This window comes from Capsicum annuum, chromosome 3 (assembly GCF_002878395.1).
Source record: "Capsicum annuum cultivar UCD-10X-F1 chromosome 3, UCD10Xv1.1, whole genome shotgun sequence".
Classification (NCBI taxonomy): domain Eukaryota; kingdom Viridiplantae; phylum Streptophyta; class Magnoliopsida; order Solanales; family Solanaceae; genus Capsicum; species Capsicum annuum.
The window spans coordinates 41,898,001-41,925,495 of NC_061113.1; the positions used below are offsets into that span (position 1 = coordinate 41,898,001).

The 27,495-nt window shown below is 41.9% G+C and overlaps 1 protein-coding gene across 2 annotated transcripts; it reads right to left on the reverse strand.

Moving 5' to 3' along the window:
* Positions 1–624: 624 nt before the first annotated feature.
* LOC107863890 (protein NPGR2) lies at positions 625–27,199 on the reverse strand. 2 transcript variants are annotated; one of them, XM_047409315.1, is made up of 7 exons: positions 26,765–27,199; positions 25,629–25,909; positions 25,299–25,551; positions 4,804–5,520; positions 4,307–4,626; positions 2,041–2,194; positions 625–1,067 (listed from the first exon to the last, which is right to left on the reverse strand). In XM_047409315.1, exons 2-7 carry the CDS (start codon positions 25,857–25,859, stop codon positions 751–753), a joined length of 1,992 nt encoding a protein of 663 aa, XP_047265271.1. In that variant the 5' UTR covers positions 25,860–25,909; positions 26,765–27,199; the 3' UTR covers positions 625–750. The 2 variants fall into 2 exon arrangements, with proteins under 2 accessions (XP_047265271.1, XP_016565564.1); XM_016710078.2 differs by having other exon boundaries at positions 4,307–5,520; positions 26,765–27,198.
* Positions 27,200–27,495: the final 296 nt, after the last annotated feature.

Consider the following 27,495-nt stretch of genomic DNA (forward strand, 5'->3'; position numbering starts at 1 on the left):
ATTGTATATCAAAACTATATAATTTTCGTATGAAATATTTATATGTATAAGATATGTATAAAAATTGTATAGAAGGTGTGTAGAAATGGTATAGAACAAGCCAGCAAATTAAAATGGCTAGAAAGTGAAATTTAAATTTAATGATCATTTTCATGAAAATAGTTTAATTTGAAGTGTTGTTTCTGTACTTTCCCAAAAAACAAAGTCATCAATTATAAGGGTCATTTATGTAATTTATTTGGACTCAATTTTTATTTTGAGATTTTAACTCAAATTTGTTTCAGTTCGACCTTCAAAACCATAAGAAATGTACTATTTGGACACTCTGTGTACATGTAGGTCAAGGGTTCATTAAGCTATGAATTAGCCATCAATGCTTGCGTCAAGGTAAATCGTCTACACTACACTCTTGAGGGTGGCCCTTCTCTAGACCAATGCGTGAATGCAGGATGATTCTGAAACATACTTCCCTTTAATGTTGGACCCTTCAAAGAATGCTACTGTGAGGTGGCTTCAGAACAATAAGGTTAGGACTTCGTTCCTGCAAACACGAGGCAATAAGGTCTATGCAGTACAGTACTGAACTCTTTGGACGCACCACCAGCTCTAAAAACATGGTCAAGAAACACAAGAAAAATTGGCACTCGCCCCACTCTTATTGAACTACACATTCACAGCTCTCGAGATGGATTCATTAGATGCACAGATTGCAACTTGAAAATCTGTAATATGTTATGTACAGGGAGGAAGTCATCTAAATGGTTCAACAGGTTCAGTCTCTTCCAGTAGAATAGCAGCTTCAAAACACTCAGCAGCTTCCAATGCTGAACCTAAACCTTCCTCTTTGTATAGCAGCCCGAGATTATACCATGCAGAAGCATTCATCCTATCAAGCCGTAGTGCTTCCGTTAGAAGGTTTCTAATAATTGCAGGAGACTGTTTACCTATCTTCCTAAGCACCACTGCACTTGATACCAGACTAGGTACATGGGATGGATTAACAGCCAAAGCATTGCTATAGTCTTCCAGTGCTGATTTATATAGGCCCTTCGATTGGTTAAGCAAACCTGAGTATGACACGAAAATATATCACATGATCAGAACGGCCTACTAATTGGCAGAAAGAATTAGTTGATCATAAACAAACAAGTGTGAAGAAAATAGTGTTCACCATGCCACCATAGGCATCAAAATTTGCTAAAGCCACCAAATGTATGAACCAGTAAGACTACAAAGAAGTAGCCGAACCATGAACAGGAGATGCATATATACCATGTAAAAACTCAAAACTTGGCAAGATGATCATTACACCTATGGCCGCTAATAACTATTTCATGTAGAAGATGCTGGAGTCGCTAACCAAAAGAATGTTGGTAACCAAGAAGTTGATTCCCCCACATCACAGCCCACATATTTGATATTGTAGATCAGACAAATTTTCCTAACCCATTACTTGTATATAGCTGAAGCACCAGTAATCTATGGGATTCTCTGCTGGCAACATTAGAAGGCCTAGAAGATAATAGCCAAATTCAACATCCTAGGATGTAGAGGAGAAGGTTTAACGGAATTCAAGCAACAGTAAAAGGGAAAATTCACTTAATAGAAAAACTTTTGAACAACATAGGTTCAATGGGGAAAATATCACACAAATGTTGAAATCAGCCTTTGAAACTTCGCTATAGGTAAAATGGGAGGACTTTTTTTTTAAAATTAAGTGAATCATCTAAAGGCATTCCATATAGAAGCAAGTCCCATAAAACCAGATTTTTGGACTTTATAAACTTGCAAGAGATTAGATAAAAACTCCTTAAACACTTTCCATAACACTGGATTAATGGTCCCAATCACTGGATCCAACCTAGAAAGTCCGTCCCCCCCACCCCCCATCGCTAAGCTGACTAAATCAACAAGGGTTTGTAATTATGTTTTTGTTGGTTTTCTCATGAATATATATCAGCAGACACGAACATTTTGAGTTACATGCATATGTTTAAGAATAGTGAGCACAGCAAGGGGAGAACTGTGAGATATATCTACCAGCAGTATACAATCTACAAGCTGAATATGAACTAACGGCCTCAGTTTTGGAAAGGCACTTCTCTGCATCTCGCCACATAGATAATTTAATGTAAATGGAAGCAAGATCCAGCCAGGTTTCCAGCTCCAATGTTCTGCAATGCTCTCCAAGCTCCTGTTACGTACATAAAATCAAATTTATACTTCTTTATCCACAAAAAAAAAGAAGAAATTAACTTTAAGAAAGTAAGGCAACCAAATGGGCTAAACCAGAGAAGTATTTATCCCTAAGAAGGACAAGTGAAAAAGTCGAAGTCTGCAAGGTTGCACATTAAAAGAAGCAAGAGAAGCCCCACATATTCATGTGCCGAAGGTTTATAATGAGGCTTTGAGGTCATATCAGTAATAATTCACCTCTCACTATGTCAAGAAAACCACTATTGTGCTAAGCAACTCAAGACTTTCCAAGGGCCAAAGCTAGCTAGTAATACCAGAGGAAAATGCCTAACATTTATAACAATCACACTTGTAAAGGTCAGGGAGACAGTGATAAAGGCATTACCTTTCCCTCTACCACCTACCCAACCCCTCCTCCACATACATACACATAAAAAGGGAAAAATCTTTCCTGAATTACCAAACGGACAAGCTGCATTGGACAGTTATGCAATATGTAACCATATGAAACAAACAAGAGCATTTGAAATGAGAAATAAAGACGTGCTTCGGTCTGCCAATATCCCAATTTGGTGTATTTGCATGAGAAGCATGGTTTAATTGAGATATTCAAGCATCACCGAGCAATTTGTTTTAGGAAGCAATACAGCATGCAACATGTAGTCCCTCCTCCCTTAATTCCTGTTGAGTTTTGCATTTAGTTACTGCAGTAGTTTTTAGAAAAATAAGTTATTTGATTTAGGATGAATTTGAATTTTGAATTTTAAAATTAGGTTGTTCAGTTGTTGAGATAGTTTAGGCTTTTTGAATTTTAAATTATGCAGTTTGTTATTGTAATTTGGCTATTTAAAGCCCTCCTAAGCTTAAGAAAATTATTGAAAGCCATTGAAAGCTTATTGAAAGCTTGAAAGTCATTTCAATCCAAAGAGAGTCATTTTAACCCCTTTTCGCTGCCCCATTTTTTTTTTTTTTTAAAAAAAACAATTCCCCGGGTTTTGTCTTACTGTTTAACCTTTTACCTTTGTCGATACGCCTTGCACACTCGGCTACTCATTGGTGTCAGTTGTACTATGAAGTAACCAATTTTTTTTTTAAGAGATTATTCATCTCCAAATGACCGGATATCTCTGTTGGATTTCAATAGCCATGGAATTTTATATTAACAAGCACCTGAACAATTGCTAGCTAACCAACTTGGTAATTGATACACATAGTTCAAGCTCTATAGATTGCATACATTATACCCTCCCTAGATTCCACTTGGTGGGAATTTGCTGGGTATGTTGTTGTTGTTACAGGGAGGATTGTTCAAGCCTTGTAAAGAGATCACCTATCTCATTAACTACCAATGTGGGACATTTTTCATTATTCAACACCCCACGCTTAGGATCGGACATCTAGTGCTAGACCGCACTTGGTAGGAATTCGCTGGGTATGTTGTTGTTATGAGGAGGATTGTTCAAGCTTGTAAAGAGACCACCTATCTCATTAACTACCAATGTGGGACATTTTTTATTATTCAACACCCCATGCTCAGGACCGGACATCTAGTGCATAGACGATTTTAAATTTTGGGGCCCAACATTGGGTGAGGTAGGTCTTGCTCTGATACCATGTAAAATTAGGTCTTGGGCCTAACTCAGGAGCCCAACATTGGGTGAGATGGGTCTTGCTTTGATACCATGTAAAATTAGGTCTTGGGCCTAACTCATACCCCAACAGCTTATTAGTTCAAAGGGAGGAGGATTTCCCAAGATTTTTTTCATTCTTCAACCCCCACCTCACATTCAGGACTGGATATCTAGTGCGTGGACAGCTCTTAATTTGGGGCCCAACATTGGGTGAGATGGATCCTACTTTGATACCATGTAAAAATAGGTCTCGGACCTAATTCACACCCCAAAATCTAGCTCAAAGCAAGGATGATTGTCTAAGCCTTATAAAGAGGCCACCTATCTCATTAACCATCCATGTGAGACCTCTTTCATTATTCAACATGGTCATTTTTCTAGCAAACCCCTTACAACCTATAAAAGCATCAAATAAGACAGATAAAAAAAGATTTTGTCGTGAAACTCCATTTCAGCTTATAAGAGAAAGACTTGCTTACCTTGAGATTTTCCCCCAATATGAAGCTTTTTCTCTGAACCTGAAGAATAGCAAGAAGCTGAGTATATGTTTCTATAGCATTTTTCACTTGACCCTGCGCGATTTGAAGTTTAGCTTTGGTCCTCAACAGTTCTCCATGATCCCACTTTCCACTCTGCTCTAGGGCAACATTAATGACAGTTTCAGCATCCAGAAACCGTTTCTGAGCTGATAACACCCGTGCCAGTAACATCCACCCTTTCAGAGTAGAACCAACCTCCAGTTTAAGCAACCAATTAGCGTAACGCACTGCGGTGTCCAACTTCCTTTGTTCAGCATTCTCTAGACAAAGATGGTACATGATATTAGTATCACTCATCTTTGTTAGCTTTCCAGCAGATTCAAAGAATTTAAGTGCATCTGCATGTATCTTAACCCTCTCGGAATCTGTCAGTATTGTTCTAGAATGAGCTGTAAGTGAGAGCCCTAACACACAATTGGCAACACCCAGCAACTCACCACATCGTTCTTGCAGGCTTTCAATAGCTCTTTGAGCATAAATTATCCCCTCACTTGAACAATCTGGGATTTCAGCACATACTTTCGAAGCAAATAACAAGCCTGAAACACAGGTGTGATCCTCTGTACTACTCAACAGTTTCCGTAACAAGTTCAATGCAGTGAAGTCATCTCCTCCTCCGTAATAGCAGAGAGTTAAAATAAGATACATCTCTTGCCGATCTATAATTCTGGGAAGCAACTCTTCTACTTTGCAAGCTAAAGTCTTTAAACCACCTGATATAGATAATGCATATGAGAGATGGTCAAGAATTGAAGGATCCCACTCTATCCATTGTAGAGAAATCTTCTTCAATAAAATCATCAAGAGAAGAATAGCCTCTTCTGTATTGTTTCTGGGGACAAATGAACCATCCATTTGGGATCGGAGATCAGGCGGACATGATTCAGCTCCACTATAGAGAAGAAATATGGCAAATTCTTTCTGAATCCTTGAAGTAGTTTGGATGTCAAGGTTCCACTGATGCAGAAGAGCTCGACGGTATGATAAAATTGCTTCTCGAGGAGCATCTGCAAGTTTGCATAATTCAGGAAGCAGCTCAACAGCCTTGCTGAGAGTATCCTGCAATTTACAATCAGTAGCAAAGGTTTCAGGCAAGCCTGCTGGCAATGAAGATTCAAGAATGTCCAGAAGTACTGTACAAGATTGTGTAGCTTCTGCAAAAAGATATCGGAAATACATTAGATAAATATAGGGTGAAAAACAGCAGTGGCTAAGCTTTCAGGTACCATATTATTCTTCCTTGTCACCATGTGCACTCGTTGATTATACTCACATGGCAGAATAAAAGTTAATCAGAATCTACCTCCAGAGGCAGAGACCAAAATGTGTGCTAGCTAGGAGACAAAGGACAATTTTCTCTTACAAGTCTAGTGGAAAATTTAACTACAAAGCCAAGGTACGACCCAAGTGAAATCATTGAATATGTCAAAACGTATTTAATCAGCATGTCTGATCAAAAGCCTAAAGCACGCCCATTTATGGAAACCAACATACAGTCCAAGCAAAAGATTTTAAGATCACTGATACACTTGGGATGGGTGTAGCAGATGATATTTTTTAGTTCTCAGTATTCATCAAGAGTATCAAGTATGAATTCAGTACATTGTCGGAAATCCAAACGCATTTAAAAAAACAAGGTAATCCACAGGTTTTCAGGATAATTTATTGACTCAATTAAGTAGATAAGTGAAGGATACTTTAGCAAAAGTACAGACAGAAAGTGCAAACATTTCAGAATATCATCATGCAAAACTGATGAAAATGCAACCACTTTCCAGAAAAGAAAACATTAAGGAAGCCAGTAAAATGAGAAATATATTACTATGTACTGTGCCATTGTACCTGACTGATAAAGTAAAATACTAATAAATGAAGTAAAGTGAACAAACTTGTCCATTATTGAAAGAACTTGAAACCAAACTAAGCCAAGATATGGACAAAGTGACACAAATAAGCCACTCTTTTAATGTGATACCAAAATAGGCTAAATGGACTTTTTAATCACAATTTATCCCTTTTTTGGACGGAGCCGTTAACCCAAAACTGTTAAGAAAAATCAGTAAAACGTAATTTTAAATAACGATTTGTAAATCGGAATAAATAATTCCATTTTCCAAAAAAAAAAAAAATTGTAATTAGATACTTTTTTCCAGAAAAAGCTGAAATATTATGAAAGTAAAAAAAAAGGAAAAATCTTTCCAGAACCACAGATCATTGTGAAATAGTAACACTGTAGCTCTCAATCGCTACAACAACAACAACAACAAACCCAGTGTATTCCCACACAGTGGGGTCTGGGGGGTAAAATGTACGCAATCCATATCACTACCACCGGAGAGGTAGCAAGGTTGTTTCCGATAGACCCCCGGCTCAGGACAAAGAATAATAAGCAAATTCAAAATACAACATAAAATGAAATAAGTTGGCACAATATAGAAGAGGCACCCACACAGTAATACCCTATACTAACAAACCAAAGGCACCCCCACCCACATACCCGCACCCCAAAGCTCTCCTAGCTACTGACTACGGCCCACCCGCAGGCACTTACCTTCTACCCTTATCCGCGTCCTCCAAATCTTCCTATCTAGGGTCATGTCCTCAGTAAGCTGTAACTACTCCATGTCACGTCTAATCACCTTCCTCCAATATTTTTTCAGCCTACCCCTACCCCTACCCCGCCTGAAACCATCCAAAGCCAGTCTCTCGCACCTACGAACTGGGGCATCCGTGCCCCTCCTCCTCACATGTCCGAACCATCGCAACCGAACTTTTCGCATCTTGTCCTCCACCGAAGCCACTCTAACCTTCTCCCGGATAGTCTCATTCCTAACCCTATCACTCCTAGTAAGCCCACACATCCAACGCAACATCCGCATTTCCACCACCTTCAATTTTTGGATATGGGCGTTCTTCACTGGCCAACACTCCGCTCCATACAGCATGGCCGGACGGACTGCCACTCTGTAAAATTTTCCTTTAAGTTTGAGCGGCACCTTCTTATCACACAACACTCCCGAGGCGAGCCTCCACTTCATCCAACTTGCCCCAATCCGGTGAGATATATCCTCATCAATCTCATCATTTCCCTGAATCATGGACCCGAGATACTTAAAACTATCCCTCCTACACACAACCTGGGAATCCAACCTAACTACCACCTTGTCCTCCTGCCTCAAGTCATTAAACTTGCATTTCATATACTCTGTCTTGCTCCTACTCAACCTGAACCCTTTAGACTCGAGGGTTTGTCTCCAAACCTCCAATTTATCATTCACACCTCCCCGCATCTCATCAACCAATACTACATCATCCGCAAAAAGCATGCACAAAGGCACCTCTCCTTAAATACGCCGCGTTAAAACATCTATCACCAAAGCAAACAGAAAAGGGCTAAGAGTCGAACCCTGATGCAACCCTATCAAGATAGGGAAATGCTCTGAATCTCCTACCGCCGTCCTCACCTGAGTCTTAGCTCCTTCATACATGTCCTTAATCGATCTAATGTACGCCACCGGGGACCCCACTCACCTCCAAGCATCTCCAAAGAACCTCCCTAGGGACTTTGTCGTAGGCCTTCTCCAAGTCGATAAATATCATGTGAAGATCTTTTTTCCTTTCCCTATACCGCTCCACCAGTCTCCGTATCAGGTAAATTGCCTCCATCGTCAAGCGACCGGGCATAAAGCCAAACTGGTTTTCCGAAATAGACATTATCTTCCTCAACCTCCGCTCGACCACTCTCTCCCAAATCTTCATAGTGTGACTCAACAACTTAATACCCCTGTAGTTGTTGCAACTCTGTACGTCACCCTTGTTCTTATATACAGAAATCATGGTGCTCCACCTCCAAGCCTCAAGCATTTTTGCAGTCTTGAAAATGCCATTAAACAATTCGGTCAACCACCTTAAACCCGCCCCGCCAGCAAACTTCCAAAAATCCACAGGAATCTCGTGTGGTCCCGTCGCCCTACTCCTTCTCATCCTGCGAATAGCCTCGCTGACTTCCTCCACCTTAAAACGCCTACAATACCTGAAATCGTGACACCCCTCCGAGTGCTCCAGCTCCCCTAACACAATGTCTCTGTCCCCCTCATCATTCAAGAGTCTATGAAAATACGACTGTCGTCTTCTCTTAATATGAGCGTACTCCACCAGCACACTACCATCCTCCCCTTAATGCACTTCACTTGATCGAGGTCACGACCCTTCCCCTCTCTCCTTAGCAAGCCTATACAACCTTTTTTCCCCATCTCCCTCCTCCAATCCCGCATACAAGCTCTCAAAAGTTGCCGTCTTAGCAGCCGTAACTGCTAACTTAGCCTCTTTCCTAGCTAACTTGTACTCCTCCCTATTTTCCTGCTTATCCTCTTCATCCTTACTCTCAACCAACTTAGCATACGCCCCCTTCTTAGTCTCCACTTTCTTCTTTACTTCTTCATTCCACCACCAATCCCCCTGACGTTGACCAGCTCGACCCCTCGAGACCCCCAACACCTCTCTAGCCGTCTCCTTGATACACCTAGCTGCCCTATCCCACATACCATCCACGTCCCCCTACAATCCCACACCCCCATCTCCACCACCTTCTTCCCTATCTCCGGCGCACTTACCGGCGTCAAGCCTCCCCCAAACTTTATTCTAGGACGACCCTCCCCACTCCTTCTCTTCTTATCCTTCTTTAACCCCAAATCCATCACCAGAAGCCTGTGTTGGGTCGAGAGGTTCTAACTCGGAATGACCTTACAATCGTTACATTTTCTTTAAAATTGTAATAAACACAACAAAACAATCACTGACCGACGTGGTTCAGATCCTCAAAAGTAATGTAATTTTGGAGAATCTAACACCGGTGTGGTGGCATTTACAAAAATTCGCACACATTGCCACTACTAATCCGTCGCTTTCCTTCCTTTTCTAGATAAATAGTTGGTACTAGTCCATAATTAGGAACACCATTCTCATAGGAGAATGAAGGATTTTACTAGATTTATCTTACCACTCTTTGTCACATGGCTGCGATTTTTTATAATGTATTCAACTAGACATACAATTCATTATTTCAGCATAATTATTCTTTATGGCAATTACTTGTTCTGCACTTGTATCCAAGAGTAAGAATATCAATTCAAGGCTATTACAAATCATGCAAAACTCCAAATTTCTATTATTTGTGTCCTTTTAATGAGGACAGAAGAGGAATACTAAGCCAAGAAGATGACAATCTGAACTATCAGAAGAATAAAAAAAACAGGAGACATATAATGAATCTATTGCCTAAAATAGCAAATATTAAACCATTCTTATCCAAATGGAGGTCTTCTACGTTTTAGTAGCTGTATGGCCTGATAACAACTTACCAATACACTCAGAATACTCCAAAATAACCACTTTCATACCACTAGATCAGATGGATCCAAACCAAAATCCTCAATCCATCCCTCCCAAACTACCAAATATCGATGAAAACGATACAGAAATGGATGTCTCGCTACGTCAAAATTTAGCTTCAAGACAAGCTTCTACTCAGTGACAAAATTTCTGAAATCAAAATGGATTTCTCCAATAATACTTTGCTGAGCAAAGATACAAAATCAATTGGAACCACCGATAGAAGATGATACGGTGACCAACAGATTTAAAGTCATTCATCTTTCCGAGGAAGAAAAAACCAAACTACACTCACCTTGGAAATTCTCTCTAATCATCAAGTTACTAGGAAAACAAATTGTTCATCATTATCTCAAAACAAAAATTCAAGATCTATGGAGACGTTCAGAGCAATTTCCCGTGAAGTTTACAAAGGAAGAAAATATGATGAAAGTTCTTAGCAATGGACCATGGTTCATTAATGGGCATTTTCTCTCCGTCAAAGGATGGGAACCCAATTTCGTGGCTTCAGAAGCAAAGCAAATCTTTTCTGCAGTTTGGGTTAGACTCCCGCAACTGCCGACAGAGTTTATGACGGTGCTGTTCTCACACTAAGATTGGTAACTCAATTGGAGAATTGCTAAAGGTTGATGCCTGCATGAGCGCAACATTAAAGGGACGCTATGCAAGGTTATATGTCCAGATTCCCTTAGATGAACCAGTTCTATCAGGTATACAAATTGGTACTCATCGGCAAAAAATCGTCTGAGGGGGAAGGATATCTTTGCAAGAACTGCAGGGCTTGGGCATACCCAAGCCAAGTGCTATCATACCTCTAAGGATCAGGAAGCAGTACGGGAAACCCCATCAACCGTGCAGGCAAATACTCAAGTACAACAAGAATGGCACATGGTTGCATTCCCTCAAAGAAGGAAAATTTCATTAAAAAAAAGGGTACTCAGCTAGATTCAGCACGTTTCAATAGCCCAAATACAGATATAAATGTCAAAATATTCACAGCGGATTCTGATAAGTTTTTAACCACCCAAAAGCTTGCTTTTAAATTAAGAGTAATTTAAATATTAGTTCTTTGTCGGGCTCTCAATCCAATATTAACCCTAATTTGAAGCTTAGTTCTCTGGAATCAATTAACCGGTTCCCTCAGGCCCCAAATAATCCCTTAAATGATATTACTACTCAGAATCAAGTCACTACTGATAATTCTTTGACTAATGCTTATCATCCGTCCACAAACAGGGTTATAAATCAATAGAAACAAAAAATCCTTTTAGTGCTCTTGCCCTGGCAGAAAATGATATTAACGATCAATTGATATCAAATAGTCCTTTATAAGAAAAAGGCTAAGTTTAGCTCTAGCAATATGACTACTAGCATCGAAACTGCCAGTATGGCTAATATGGACAAACAATCAAAAATTTCTGGACAACCAACATCGGAAAATGGCCAAATGGCCATGTCCCAGCAGGTTGATTCCCCAAATCCATCAACTTTCTCTAATATAAACAGTGAAAATGTTGAGACCACGAACTGGAAAGTCCATTTTCTCCCATTATATCATTCCCAAATATTAGCTTCCGTGATCATCCTCCAAAACATGAAACTCTTAGCTCAACCATTGATAGAGGGGATGTTATTGACCAAGAATCAAATGCTTCAACTCCCATCTTCCAATCCAATCAAACACCCAACGCTAGCTCCTCAGGAACAAGAAAAGGTAGAGGAGGTAGAGGAAACTCACCATCTAAAGGGCTCGTCCACAGAAATATTAAGTCTCAAAAACGTAGCCCTCATGATCTTCCTACAGAGAGAGGACAAAAATTACATTTCGGACTATCTAGTGGCATTAATGAAACGCTTACTGAATCTGAGTCTGATATTGGCCACATATGCAGTAGTAGTGACAACTTTGAGGTCAAGCCAATTTCCAAGGGAGAATCCACCCCCCTTAAACCCCCAAATGAGTGTTCTCATGATAGGCCCACTTTTTTTGTTGTTTGGAACGTGAGAGGTGCTAACAATGCTACCTTCAGGAGAAATTTTAGGGAGTTGATCACTAACCACAAACCTTACATGGTGGCTCTTCTAGAAACTAAGATGGACAATCATAGAGAGCCTAAGGATGAGTTTGGTTTTGCTGATTTTTTAGAAGTTCCTGCTCAAGGAAGATCTGGTGGAATAGTCCTACTTTGGATTACTTCAATGGTCAGTGTTACCCACCTAACTTAGTCGGACCAAGAGATGCATGTCATGATACAGATTTAACCAAATCACAAACCTTGGTTTTTATGTATTATATATGCTAGCACTGACCTTTATAGACGTAGACAACTCTGGGATAATCTAGAATCCATGTCTAGTAAGATAAATTCAGTCTGGTTAGTAGCGGGTGATTTTGATGATATTCTTTCTCAAAGTGATAAAGTTGGTGATAGTCGCATAAATCATTCTAGGAGCAGTAAATTTTTATCCTGCATTAATCATTGCAATTTAATAGACCTCGGTTTTAAGGATAATCGTTATACTTGGTCAAACCACAGACATAGACGCAAAAGCCTTATATGAGAAAGACTTGACAGATGTTTTGTTACTGATTTGTGGTTACATATCTACCCAGATTTGTCCATCACCCATCTTCCTAAAACATACTCAGACCATCATCCAATTCTTATTTAACTTACTAGGAAATTTGTATCCCCCAGTAAAAAATATTTTCGACTAGAGAGTTTTTGTTGTTCTCACCCTCAATTCAAAAACATTGTTCAAGAATCTTGGCTTAATAGAAATTTGAATGATGCTATTAATTATTTTCAAGATAAAGCTACTATATTTGGAGCAAAAACAATTTTGGCAACTTTTTTAAGCAGAAAAAAATCTTGCTGTGGCGAGACTAAATGGAATCCATCTGTCTCCAGCTTATCCTTATAGTGATTTTCTTCAAGAACTTGATAAAAAACTTAGGAAACAATACAACGACATTCTTATAGTTGAAGAGGATTAGTGGAAAATGTGCTCCAGAATTGGCTAAATGAAGGTGATGCCAACACAAAATTTTAACATCTTTCGGTTATCAATAGAAGGAGGAGAAATGGGATTGTTTTTTTCCAAGATGACGAAGGTGTTTGGATCACTGATCATGACAAGATAAAAACTCATACCCTCCACTATTTTGTACAAATTTTTATTACCAGTCATAATGCTACCAATATGGCTTCTATCTAGAACTCCAACACTACCAATATGGCTTCTATCTAGAACTCCAACACTATTTTCCATGATGCTGACCTCTCTTCTCTAGGCAAACCTCTCCAAGATCACGAGGTAACTCAAGCCTTGTTCTCTTTCAAACCTTTCAAGGATCCTGGACCAGATGATATACATCCCTTTTTTTACCCAAAATACTGGACCATTGTTAAAGATTCTGTGTTGAAATATTGTCACGATCTCTTTGCAACTCAGACAATTCCTGCAGATCTTAATAGAACCCACATCTGCTTAATTTCGTAAGTTTAAGAATGCTAATAATCTTAAAAACTTTCGACCTATCGGCTTATTTAATACTATCTATAAGGTCATCACTAAGATTATTGTCAATCGTATTAAAGCTTTCTTGGTTAAGCTCATTAGTCCCTGCCAAACTAGTGTTTTGCAGGGTAGAAGAGCTTGTGATAATGCGATTATTGTACAGGAGATTTTGAAACACATTAATCAATCCAAAAGCTCCAAAGGCAGTGTCCTTCTAAAAATAGATTTAGAAAAAGCCTTTGATCGCATTGAATGGTCCTTTGTTTATTGTATCCTTCTTTATTGCAAATTTCCTCCCAATATCTCCAAACTCATTATGAGTTGTATTAGTAGCTCCTCCATTTCTATCTTAGTAAATGGTGACAGAACTAGCAATTTCTCTCCCTCAAGAGGAATACGACAAGGTGACCCGATGTCCCCATATATTTTTATCCTATGCATGGAGCTTCTGTCCAAGTTCATCAACTATAAAGTGGACACACTTAATTGGGATCCTATTACTTTAACTACAATGGGACCCCTTTTATCTCACTTGTTTTATGTTGATGACTTGACTCTCATGTCTAAAGCAAATCCTAAATCAATTCACACAATTTATGACTGTTTGGATTGCTTTTGTAATCTATTTGGTCAAAAATCAACACTGCCAAGTCCAAAGCATCTATTCTGTCAAGCAATTAGTGAATCATTTATTGAACATCAACGCTACCGATAATTTTGGCAAGTATCTAGGCTTCCAGTTCTTAACCACAAACCAAAACCTCATGATTTCCAGTACATCATTGATAACGTGAAAAAGACTCGGCGGTTGGAAAATCAAGTTTTTAAATCATGCTGGGAGAGTTACTCTTGCCAAGTCTACTTTAAATGTTATCCCTGCTTATACCATGCAATATTTTTACCTCCCCGCAAAGATTTGCCACATTATTGAGAAACTACAAAAAGACTTCATTTGGGGATCTACTGCTGAAAAAAGAAAAATTCATTCTTTCAATTGGGATATTGTAACCCTTCCTAAAGATCAAGGAGGGCTTGGCATTAGGAAAGCTAGACACAAAAATATTGCCTTTCTAACCAGTCTTTCATGGAGATTATTCACTGTTCCCTCTTCTCTTTGGGCTAACATCTTGATCCATAAATATAATAGGATCTGCAGCGCTGCTTCTTATTCTTTCATCTGGAAGAATATTTTAGGAAGTGGAAAAATATGCTCTCAAGCTATTGCCTGGAAAACCTGATCAAGGAAACAATATTAATTTGTGGAACTTTAGATGGAGTCCAATACCTCTCCTTTAAGAACTCTTATCCAAGGACCCTTACAGGAAAAAGAAAGTACCCTTACACTTTCAAACTTTGGTGTAATGGCCAATGGGACTGTTCCAGTCTCTCCTTCATTATTACAATAACAACAACATACCCAGTGTATTCCCACATAATGGGGTCTAGGAAGGCTAAAATGTACGTAGTCCATACCACTACCTCGAAGAAGTAGAGAGGTTGTTTCCGATAGACCCCCCGCCCAGGACTCTCCTTCATTATTCCTAACGACACTATTGCTAAGGCCTCTATAGTCAACCTAAGCTCTATTAAAGATGATTGTGATGCACCTTAATAGGCCTTAAACGCTAATGTTATGTTTTCTACTAATTCTATTTACTCTATTATTTGTTCTGCCATTACAAATTAAGCATTTGATTGGATATGGAAACTCCACACACTGAATAAAATTAAGTTCTTTCTTTGGCAATGCTCACACAATAGGCTCCCAACTAAATCCTATCTCCACCACATCGGAATTAGCACTGATTCTACATACACTGTGTGTAATCTTCATGAGGAAACCATTCATCATATCTTTTTAGAATGTTACATTGCTAAAAAAATATGGTCTGATATAGGTCTCAACCTTCACCTCTCTCCCCATACATCAACGTCATTGGATGCAACTGGTCAAAGATATTGCCCCTTCATCTCAACTGCATCAACTTGATTCGTTTGAACTTTTCCCGTTTGTGCTATGGCATATTTGGTTAAATAGTAATAGAAATGTTTTCAACAATCAAAAGAATTATTTGACTATTGATATTGTCAAAATGCGTGCCTTCGAATATAAGCAATTTAGTTCTCCTTTAAAGTTTTCCACTGACAAAAAAGAAATTCAAATTAAATGGATTCCACCGCCCAGTGGTCATTACAAGTTAGATACGGATGGAGCATACTTACTAAAAGAATAATGTTTGAGGAATTGGTGGAGTTATCTGAAATAAGGCCGGGGAGTGGCAGTGGAATTCACATGAAGAATACACTCCTTGAATCACATATACTCAGAGCTGACAGCTTAAAGGGACTACAACTAGCATACTCAAATTCCCAATCGAAATTGAGCTCGACTCAACAGAGGTAATACAACTCCTAAATCATCCTTCCCCAATTTATGCAAATATAATTGAATCATGCGGAAGGCTAACGCTCTTTCTCTCTAACGTTCCTTTGTGCTTAACGTTCACTGACCGCCTTCGTCACTGACCCTTAACGGCCGACGCCAACGACGGCGTAGATAACGCCGGCATCAGGTAAGTGGGCTCTCTTTCCCTCGTTTCTCTCTCTCTCCCAGTTCTCTCCACCCCCGTTTCTATCCCCCTTCTCTCCCTTCCCCTTCTGTCCTCACCCAGACACTCTATCGCCGGCGGGTTTAGGGTTCCCGCCGGCTCGACTCGACTCGACTCCGGCGACGGGCAAGGGCGGTGCATTGATCAGAGCAGGTTGGTACCAAGACAAGCCAACGTCCAGCTTCCGGCAAGTTCCAGAGGACGCTCCGACGATATTCTGGCGAAGCTCCGACGGGCCTGATCCAGCGACTCATTCCCGGCAACCAAATTCGACAACAAAATTGTCAGAACCAACAGCACGCAGGAGTACCCCGGTGACGTCTAAACTTTGACTTTTAGTTACTTCCTACAATTTAGTTTCTTTGTATTATTCTGTTCCTTGGGACTATAGTTGTGACTGGCTGTGCTCGCTTGTTGGTGGATATTGTTGTGTTGTTCTAGCTGCTAGACTAGTTAGGGGTTGTGTGCGTGACTGCTTTTTTTTCTATTGTTGCCTTGTTTGTTTGCTTGTTTGTTTGGGGCTTTGTTTCGGTCTGTGAGTAGTGGTTTTGGGGGTTGATGGTGGAATAGGGTCATGTCCGAGGGGGCTGGGGCTGGGGGTCGTTTTGGGAGGGGGCAATGAGGAGAGTGCAGGGGTGGATGTGGGGTCTAGGTCGGGTGTCAGGGCTGGTTCGGTGAGGGGTGGTAAAGGTACGCGAGAGAGCATAGGTTGAGGGTAGGGTCTTGGAACATTGGGACCCTTCAGGGTAAGTCTGTAGAGTTGGTGAAGATTCTTAAGAAGAGGAGGATTAATATTGCGTGTGTTCAGGAGACTAAGTGGGTAGGGTCTAAGGCTAGGGATGTGGATGGGTTCAAGATATGGTACTCAGGGAGTGAGAGACGTCGGAATGGAGTTGGCATCTTAGTGGATAAGGAGCTTAGAGGGCAGGTGGTGGAGGTTAGGAGGGTCAGTGATAGACTGATGATGATTAAGTTGGTCATTGGGGGGTTTATGCTGCATGTGTGTAGTGTTTATGCGCCGCAGGCGGGCTTGGATAAGGAGGTGAAAGCGAGTTTTTGGGAAGCTCTGGACGAGGTGGTGAGAAGCGTGCCTAGCTCGGAGAAGATTGTCATGGCAGGGACTTCAATGGGCACATCGAGGTTTTACCGGGAGGCTATGATGATGTGCATGGAGGTTTTGGTTTCGGTGAGAAAAATGGGGAGGGAGCTTCTCTGTTGGAGTTTGCGAGGGTCTTTGGGCTGGTGGTAGTGAACTCGAGCTTTCCGAAGAAGGAGGATCACCTGATTATCTTTTGAAGCGCGATAGCCAAGACTCAGATTGACTTTCTACTGCTTAAGAAAGGGGATAGGGCTTTATGTAAGGACTGTAAAGTCATTTCGAGTATCTTTCGACCCAGCACAGGCTTCTGGTAATGGACTTGATAATTAAGAAGAGCAAGAAGAGAAGGGCGGGGAGGGTCGACCAAGAATTAAGTGGGGAGGCTTGACGCCAGTTAGTGCGCTGGAGATAAGGTAGAAGGTGGCGGGACCGAGGGTGTGGGAGTGCAAAGGGACGTGGATGTTATGTGGGATAGGGCTGCCAGCTGCATCACGGAGACTGCAAGAGAAGTGTTGGGTGTTTCAAGGGGTCGGGCAGAATGGCATAAGGGTGACTGGTGGTGGAATGAAGAAGTTAAAAAGAAAGCGGAGATTAAGAAGAGGGCGTAAGTTAAGTTGATTGACAGTAAAGATGAAGATGAGAAACGGGTGAATAAAGAGGTGTACAAAGTGGCTAGAAAGAAGGCTAAGTTAGCAGTTACGACTGCTAAGACAGCAGCATTTGAGAGCCTGTATGCGGAGTTAGAGGAGAAAGACAGGGAAAAGAGATTGTATAGGCTAACTAAAGCTAGGGAGCGGAAGGGTCGTGACCTAAATTAAGTGAAGTGCATTAAGGGGGAGGATGACAGAGTTTTGGTAGAGGAAGTTCACATTAAGAGGAGATGGCAAGAGTATTTTCATGGACTGTTGAATGAGGAGGGGGTTAGAAGCATTGAGTTAGGGGAGCTGGAGCCTATGTTGCTCGGACTCGGCGGTTATGCCGTCAAACCCGTCCTGGTGCGACACCGGTGCGGACGCCGACGCGGGATTCTTTTTGGATTCGGTCAAACAAATCCGGAGACGTTGACCAACATCAAGAAGAAAGTTGTCTCTGTTATCGAAAGGGAGAAACCGGCGAAGGGAGAAAATTGGCGACTGTGATTGTTGCCGCCGGCGGAAGGGTTATCGTCGCCGGAATTTCGATGGGAAAAAAGAAAACTAAGATCTGTGATTGTGGGTTGTTTCCGGCGAAAGGGTTGTCGCCGGCGGAAGTGTTATCATCGCCAGAATTTCGATGAGAAGAAAAAATAGAATGCTCAGATCTGGTGGTGGTCGCTAGAATTTCGCCGGAATGCTCACTGTTGGTGGTCCTATTTTTTAATAATTATATTTTTAAAAAAATAAATTATATTAAAAAGGTAAACCTAATTTATACAGATCTGGTGAGTGTTTGACTTTTCAAATACTACTACAACAACAACAACAAACCCAGTGTATTCCCACCTAGTGGGGTCTGGGGGGTTAAGATGTACGCAGTCCATATCTCTACCTCTAATGAGGTAGAAAGGCTGTTTCCGATAGACCCCCGGCTCAAGGCACGAGATACCACACAAACACATAGTGTAGCACAGAAGCAGATTACATAACATAAATACGGCACCCATAAGTAATATAAAGCAGAGGAAAGCAGGGGAAAGCACACAGATTCGTAATACAACATGGAACACGGAACACGGAATCATGACAAGAATAAAAACCCCACCAAGTAATTCCCTACACTAGCGACCCGAACTGGCCCTAATCCTCTGCCGTAATTCGCGTCCTCCAGACCTTCCTATCTAGGGTCATGTCCTCGGTGAGCTGTAACTGTTCCATGTCCCGCCTAACCACCTCACCCCAGTACTTCTTCGGCCTACCCCTACCCAGCCTAAAACCATCCAACGCTAGCCTCTCACACCTACGGACCGGGGCATCCATGCCCCTCCTCTTCACGTGTCCGAACCATCTCAATCGTGCTTCCCACATCTTGAACTCCACTGAAGTCACACCAACCTTCTCCCGGATAGTCTCATTCCGAACTCTATCCCCTCTAGTCAGTCCACACATCCAGCGCAACATCCGCATTTCTGCCACCTTCATTTTTTGGATGTGGGAGTTCTTAACTGGCCAACACTCCGCTCCATACAACAAGGCCGGACGGACTACCACCCTGTAAAATTTGCCTTTAAACTTGGGCGGCACCTTCTTATCACACAGCACCCCCGATGCGAGTTTCCACTTCATCCATCCCGCCCCAATACGGTGCGAGACATCCTCGTCAATCTCACCGTTACTCTGGATCACGGACCCAAGATACTTGAACTTGTCCCTCTTACATACCTCCTGAGCTTCCAGCTTCACTACTACCTCATTCTCCCGCCTCACGTCATTAAACTTGCATTCCACATACTCTGTCTTGCTTCTGCTCACCCTGAACCCTTTAGACTCAAGAGTTCGCCTCCACACCTCTAATTTGTCATTCACACCCCCTCGAGTCTCATCTATCAGAACTACATCGTCTGCAAAAAGCATACACCACGGCACCTCCCCTTGAATACGCCGCGTCAACACATCCATCACCAACGCAAACAAAAAGGGACTAAGAGTAGATCCCTGATGCAATCCTGTCAGGACAGTGAAATGCTCCGAGTCTCCTCCCGCCGTCCTCACCTGGGTTTTCGCTCCATCATACATATCCTTAATTACTCTGATATATGCCAGCGGTACCCCACTCACCTCCAAGCATCTCCAAAGCACCTCCCTGGGGACTTTGTCGTAAGCCTTCTCCAGGTCGATAAACACCATGTGCAGATCCTTCTTCCTCTCCCTATACTGCTCCACCAACCTCCGTACCAGGTGGATTGCCTCCGTCGTCGAGCGGCCGGGCATAAATCCGAACTGGTTCTCCGAAATAGACACTATCTGTCTCAGCCTCACCTCGACCACTCTCTCCCAGATCTTCATCGAGTGACTCAATAACTTAATCCCCCTATAGTTATCGCAACTCTGAATGTCCCCCTTATTCTTATAGAGAGGGATCATGGTACTCCACCTCTACGCCTCGGGCATCTTTGCCGTCCTGAAAATTTCATTAAACAATCCAGTCAACCACCTTACACCAGCCTCTCCAACGAACTTCCAAAACTCCACCGGTATCTCATCCGGCCCCGTCGCCCTACCCCTTCGCATCCTGCGGACAGCCTGTCTAACCTCTTCTACCTTAAAACGTCTACAATAGCTAAAATCCCGACACTCCTCTGAGTGCTCCAGTTCCCCTAACACAATAACTCTATCCCCTTCGTCATTCAAGAGCCCATGAAAATACGACTGCCATCTCTTCTTGATGTGGCCGTCCTCCACCAACACTCTACCGTCCTCCCCCTTAATGCACCTCACCTGATCGAGGTCACGACCCTTCCTCTCCCTAGCCTTAGCGAGTCTAAACAACTTTTTCTCCCCTCCTTTCCCCTGTAACCCTGCATACAAGCTCTCAAAAGCGGCCGTCTTAGCAGCCGTGACTGCTGACTTCGCCTCCTTCCTCGCTAGCTTGTACTCTTTCCTGTACTCCCGCTTCTCCTCTTCGTCCTTACTTTCCACCAACTTAGCATACACCCCTTTCTTGGTCCCCACTTTCTTCTCCACCTCTTCATTCCACCACCAATCCCCCCAATGGTGCCCAGCCCGGCCCCTAGAAACACCCAACACCTCACTTGCATTCTCCCTGATGCACCTTGCCGCCCTGTCCCACATACTATCCACGTCCCCCCTACACTCCCACACCCCCATTCCCGCCAACCTCTCCCTTATCTCCCACGCATTCACTGGCGACAGGCCGCCCCACTTAATTCTCGATCTACCCTCCTTACTCCTCCTCTTTCTATTCTTCTTTATACCCAAATCCATAACCAAGAGCCTATGCTGGGTCGAAAGATTCTCACTCGGGATGACTTTACAGTCCTTACACAACGCCCTATCCCCTTTCCTAAGCAACAAAAAGTCAATCTGAGTCCTGGCTACCGCGCTTCGAAAGGTGATCAGGTGCTCGTCCTTCTTCGGGAAGCCCGAGTTCACCACCACCAGCCCAAAGGCCCTCGCAAACTCCAATAGGGTCGCCCCCTCTTCATTTCTCTCCCCAAAACCAAAACCACCATGCACATCCCCAAAGCCTCCCGGTAGCGCCCCGATGTGCCCATTGAAATCCCCTGCTACAACAATCTTCTCCGAACTAGGCGCGCCTCTCACCACCTCCTCCAAAGCCTCCCAAAACCGCGTTTTCTCCTCCCCCTCCGATCCCACTTGCGGCGCATAAGCACTACACACGTTCAGGGTAAACCCCCGAATGACCAACTTAATAGTCATCAACCTATCGTTGATCCTCTTCACCTCCACTACCTGACCTCTAAGCTCTTCATCTACTAAGATGCCAACTCCATTCCTACGCCTATCGCTCCCAGAGTACCACAGCTTGTAACCATCCACATCCCTAGCCTTAGACCCTACCCACTTGGTCTCTTGGACACACGCAATGTTGATCCTCCTCTTCCTAAGAATCTTCACGAGCTCTATGGACTTACCCTGAAGGGTCCCTATATTCCAAGACCCAACCCTCAGCCTACCGTCCCGCCCTCCACTGCCCCCCCCCCCCCCGGCCAAATCTTGGCCTCCCTCCCACACCCGCCCTCTCCTCATCCCCCGCCCCCACCACGGCCCCACGCCCCAACCCCCTCGGACATGACCCTATCCACCCATTACCACCCACAGCCACAACTACACGAAAGTATAAAAAATATACAGATATACACGGTGGTAGTATCAAAGCAGCAGCAACAAAGAAATACAAGGCTCACACAAATAATACTGAAATAATGGAATATGCAATAATGAAATAAAATGAAATACGAAATAACGAAAATAACAAAGGTTAGAGGTCACCGGATTACGGTTAGGTCTGCACAACCGGGGGGGGAGGGGGGGGACCGGCTTGGAACCGGCGGTCGGCGCCGGAGGGTGGCGGGGTTGGCGCCGCGGACCGGAGGTCGGTGCCGGCGGTGGAGTCGGGTCGGCGCCGAAGGACAGCGGCGGCGCCGGGGACTGGGGACAGGTGCGGGAGAGAGGGAGAGAGGGTCGGCGCCGGAGGTCGGCGCCGGGGCCGGAGGTCGGGCCCGGAGGTTGGGTCGGGTCGGGTCGGCGCCGACGGTCGGCGACGGCGACGGGGGCCGGTGACCGGAGCTAGCGAGAGAGGGGGTAGGGAGGGAGAGATGAGAGCCGTTAGGTTACCTAATTAAAAAGAATTTTTTTTTCCATATAAAAAATACTATTCCTAATTTAAAAAGTAACTAAAAGAAATTACCTTAAAAGTGAAAAAAGTAAAGAATATTTTTTAGGAATAAAATTTCCTTGACACATAGGAAAAAGTAAATTGAAATGACTGTTTAAATATAAAACTATATTTATAATATTTAATTTTTTAGCCGAATCCCCGCACCCGTATCCATAATCGGATTCGCACCCCCGAATCTTAAAAATTAAATTTTGACGAATCCGACTCCCGAATCCGCAATCGTCTCGGATACCCGCACCCGAGTCCATGCAACTTAGGCTGGAGCACTCGGAGGAAAATCGGAATTTCAGTTACTGTAGACGTTTCAAGGTTGAGGAGGCCAGAGAGGCTATCCGTAGGATGTGGAGGGGTATGGCGACGAGGACTGACGAAATTCCTGTGGATTTTTGGAAGTTTTCTGGTGGAGCAGGTTTAAAGTGGTTGACTGATTTATTTAATGACATTTTCAAGACTGCAAAAATGTCTGAGGCTTGGAGATGGAGTACGTTGATTCCGTTATATAAAAACAAGGGTGACATTTAGAGTTGCAACAACTATAGGGGTATTCAGCTGTTGAGTCACACTATGAAGATTTGGGAGAGGGTGGTTGAGCGGAGATTGAGGAGGGTCGTGTCCATTTCGGAGAATCAGTTTGGATTTATGCCTGGTCGCTCGATGACAGAGGCAATACACCTGGTGAGGAAATTGATGGAGCAGTATAGGGCAAGGAAGAGGAATTTATACATGGTGTTCATCGACCTGGAGAAGGCGTATGACAAAGTGCTTGGAGGTGAGGGGGTCTCGGTGGCGTACATCAAAGCCATTAAGGACATGTACGATGGAGGGAAGACTCGGGTGAGGACGACGGGAGGAGACTCAGAACATTTTTTGGTCGAGACAAGGTTGCATCAGGGATCGACTCTCAGTCCGTTTCTATTTGCGCTGGTGATAGACGTGTTGACGCAGAGTATTCAGGATGAGGTGCCTTGGTGTATGTTATTTGCAGATGATGTAGCGCTGAATGATGAGACGCGGGGGGGTGTGAATGAAAAACTGGAGGTCTAGAGGCAAATCCTTGAATCTAAGGGGTTCAAGTTGAGTAGGTCCAAGACGGAGTATATGGAATGCAAGTTTAGTGACTTGAAGCAGGAGGACAAAGTCGTGGTGAGGTTGGATTCCCAGGTTGTTTGTAAGAGGGATAGTTTTAAGTATCTTGGGTCTATGATTCAGGGAATGGTGAGATTGATGAGGATGTCTCTAAACGTATTGGAGCAGGATGGATGAAGTGGAGGCTCACCTCGGAAGTGTTGTGTGATAAGAAGGTGCCCTTAAAGCTTAAAGGTAAGTTCTGCAGAGTGGCAGTCCGGCCGGCCATGCTGTTTGGTGCGGAGTGTTGGTCAGTCAAGAACTCCCACATTCAAAAATTGAAAGTAGCGAAAATGAGAATGTTGTGTTGGATGTGTGAACTTACTAGAGGGGATAGAGTTAGGAATCAGATTATCCGGGAGAAGGTGGGAGTGGCTTCGGTGGAAGATAAGATGCAGGAAGGAAGGCTGAGATAATTTGGGCATGTGATGAGGAGGGACACGGATGCCCCAGTTCGTAGGTGTGAGAGGCTAGCTTTGGATGGTTTCAGGAGAAATAGAGGTAGGCCAAAGAAATATTGGAGAGAGTTAATTAGACATGACTTGGAGCTGTTACAGCTTACTGAGGACATGACCTTAGATAGGAAGGTGTGGAGGTTGAGGATAAGGGTAGAAGGCTAGTGCGTACGTGGGTTGTAACTAGTAGTTAGGGAGCTCTTGTGTAGCCGGGTTAGTCCATTGGTAGGAGCCGCTAGTGTATGCTACTACTAGGTGGGTGACCTTTTCTTATTCCTTATTTCCTATCTCTTATTTTCGTATTGCTTCCATTTTCCGTGTCTCTCTAATTTCCACTTTTACTATTTCCTATTTCTTTTTCCGGTTATGCCACCCATCCTGTTTCATGTTTTACTATGACCTTACTACCTATTCTTCATCTTGAGCCGGCGGTCTATCGGAAACAGCCTCTCTACTTCTTCGGAGGTAGCAGTATGAACTGCGTACATTCTACCTTCCCCAGACCCCACTTGGTGGGAATACACTGGGTTTGTTGTTGTTGTTGTTGTATAATTGAATCATGCAGGTCCCTATTGGAAAAACTGGTCAATCCAGTAGTGCGGAATATTTTTCGTGAAGCAAACAATGTGGCTGATAGCTTGGCGAAGGAAGGCTCCAAACTATACAAGATGCTAGACCACCCAACCATTTTGCTATCTACACCTGAATTTGCCACAGCAAAAACACAAGCAGACAAGGATGGAACCTCAACTACTAAGAAAATATTCAATTTCTATAAGTAATATTTTGGCTACTTTTGGAAACGCTGGTATCAATGCTATCAATGATAGTGTAAACGTAACAACTATGAATGATCTACCTTAGTTTATAATAATATATATCTTTTAAACCAAAAAAAGAAAAATGGAGGCCTTCTGGTATCTGAGAAGGATATAACATTGTTATCCAAATTAATTTGAAGTGCTAAATTCATATTAATGGAGGTCTTCTGGTATTTTTTACTGTTTTACTTTTCATACTTTTTCAGCTTTTTCTGACAAAACGTGACTAACAAATATTTTTTTTGGGAATACGTTACTTTAAGTAACTATTTAGAAAACGGAATTATTTATTCCGATTTACATATCGTTATTTAAAATTACGTTTTACTGATTTTTCTTAACAGTTTTGGGTTTAACGGCTCCGTCAAAAAAAAAGGGCATAAAACGTGATAAAAAAAAGTCCATTTAGCCTATTTTGGTATCACATTAAAAGAGTGACTTATTTGTGTCACTTTATCCATATCTTGACTTACTTTGGTTCCGAGTTCTTACTGAAATGACTAGTACAAAAAGAAGTGTTCATAAAGATATTGACTGCAGCATATATTCTACCTTTGTACCTCTGAAGAGCCTGCAAACATTTAGCTTTGAGAAAGACTGCTTCCAGGAGCAAACTCACAGCGTGTATGGACAGTGGTGGTGTAGAAGAACTCTGTGAACGTCTCTTTTGAGTTTTCACTCTTTCGGCAAGGGAAAGTTTCAGCTTAGGAGTCACCAAGGCAATATCTATCCCTTCAAAAACATGTAGAGCAGCCTCTATGTTCCCCTTCTGATATTCGTATCTTCCTAGTAATGCTCTTGCTTCCTAGAAAATATTGACAACTTAGTTAAACTGCCACCGAATGGAAATTCTGCTACATACAAATTAAACAGGGAAGTTACCTCATAATTCAGACAACCACTCTCACGCAAAGATGATTCAGCTTCTTCAATATTTCCAGTATCAGGCTTCTGTCCAGCTTCTCCAGCTCTTGATGAATGGACACTTGATATGTAATCCTTAGTTGCAAGGGATTCAGGAGATGGAACCATTTCATCCATCGGGATTTGTTCAGATGAGCGTAGGCAATCCATTATCTTGCGTACTTCCAGACTAGTCTGAGGTCTCCCCATTTTGTTGACTCAATTAACATTCTTCATATTCCACAATCTCTCACACAATCCTTCAAAAGTCAGCAACATCAATAAGGAGTTAAGCTCATTTGTCAAGGAAATTAGCTAGAACAAAAAAACTACAAGTACCACTCATGAATTTTGGTATTTACATGAAAGTCACAATCATGGGATAACAAAATGAAAAGGATAAGAGGATTCACATGATGATGATCAACCATATTACTACCTCCCCTCAATAAATTTACTGCTTTCCAGCCAAATATTTCTTTCCTTACTTTCCCTTGCTTCTATAGTTCTATGTTTCTTTGTGTACAACATCCCACTGTAATAAACACAAAACCACAAACTTCTCCAAAAAATAATATATGAACAACAACAATATACTCAGTGCAGTCGCACACGTGGGATCTGGGGAGGCAAGTGTGTACCCAGACCTTGAGAGCCCCTTGAGAAAATAACAGGGATGGAGAAACCAAGACAAAAAACCACACAAGGCATGACAAAGCATACTAAAAGAGGAACCTTAACTACAGAAAAATAGTACGAAATGAGGTAAAGTGAAAAATTTAAAGTAGAGTGGCAAAATTTCTAAATTATCTACATTCATCTCCAAACTTATATTTGTCCCTCAATGTCAAATCATTTTTCTTTTTCCTTTTTCTATGTCATACAGAAAGTAGGGGAAAACAAAAAACTCCTTTAGATACCAAGTTTACCAGTTAGTTGAATCAGAAAGAATTATGGTCCAATTATTGCAAAACATCATACATCAACTAGAGATGATCATCAAATGAGATAATCAGAAGCCTACGACAATAATTGGACCCATCATATACCAAAAAAAGCAATAATAACAAGCTAAGAAAAATGATAATTTGGAAGAGGGAAAAGAATTATACTACCTTTTTCACCATTAGGAAGAGAGATTGAAAACAAGACAAGCCAGACACATGAATCAAAACTCCATTCTTTATGTGATCAATCAAAGAACTAATACAAAAAAGCTTCAAGCTTTTCTTATGTGATCAATCAAAGAATTAATACAAAAAAGCTTCAAGCTTTTCTTTATTGTTAAATTCTGTCTACTTTCTTGTTTGTTTGTAAAATTACACCAAAAACAAATAGAGTTGAAGAAAGTCTCAGAACCCAATAATGAGTGATTTGGAGCTTGTGGGTAAGATTGGGAGTAGGGACCCTTTGCTTTGAATAAGTAGGTGGCTATATGGGCACACTCTGTTTTGCTCAAATTTATCCACTCTATGTAAATTATTAGTAGTAGTAATCACACAATTCCAACAAGAGTCTGCGAAACCAATGATGATATGATATGGGTTATGTTGGAGGGGTGGGGGGGTGGGTGGTATCTACATGAACATGATGTTGCTGCTCAAATAGAACCGTGACCAAAATATGTCCTGCAACTAAAAAAAAATAAAAAAAAATAAAAAATTCTCAATTTATGTCATATGAAAAAAAAATTAAAATAAACTTTATGCACTTAATAAATATATAATATCTTTATAATTTAACAGCAATCTTTGAACGATGTTATAAAACTTTAAACTTGAATTGTACAATAAATAAATAAATACACAATCTATTTTTTTTATGAATTATACACTTATTTAATGCA

Excerpts from the sequence above, each read along its gene's own strand:
- LOC107863890 (XM_016710078.2), bottom strand. The coding sequence starts at position 25,859 with ATGGGGAGACCTCAGACTAGTCTGGAAGTACGCAAGATAATGGATTGC. Across the intron at positions 25,552-25,628 it reads GTGGTTGTCTGAATTATGAG|GAAGCAAGAGCATTACTAGG; the intron begins GTAACTTCCCTG and ends AATATTTTCTAG. Across the intron at positions 5,521-25,298 it reads GGCTCTTCAGAGGTACAAAG|AAGCTACACAATCTTGTACA; the intron begins GTAGAATATATG and ends ATCTTTTTGCAG.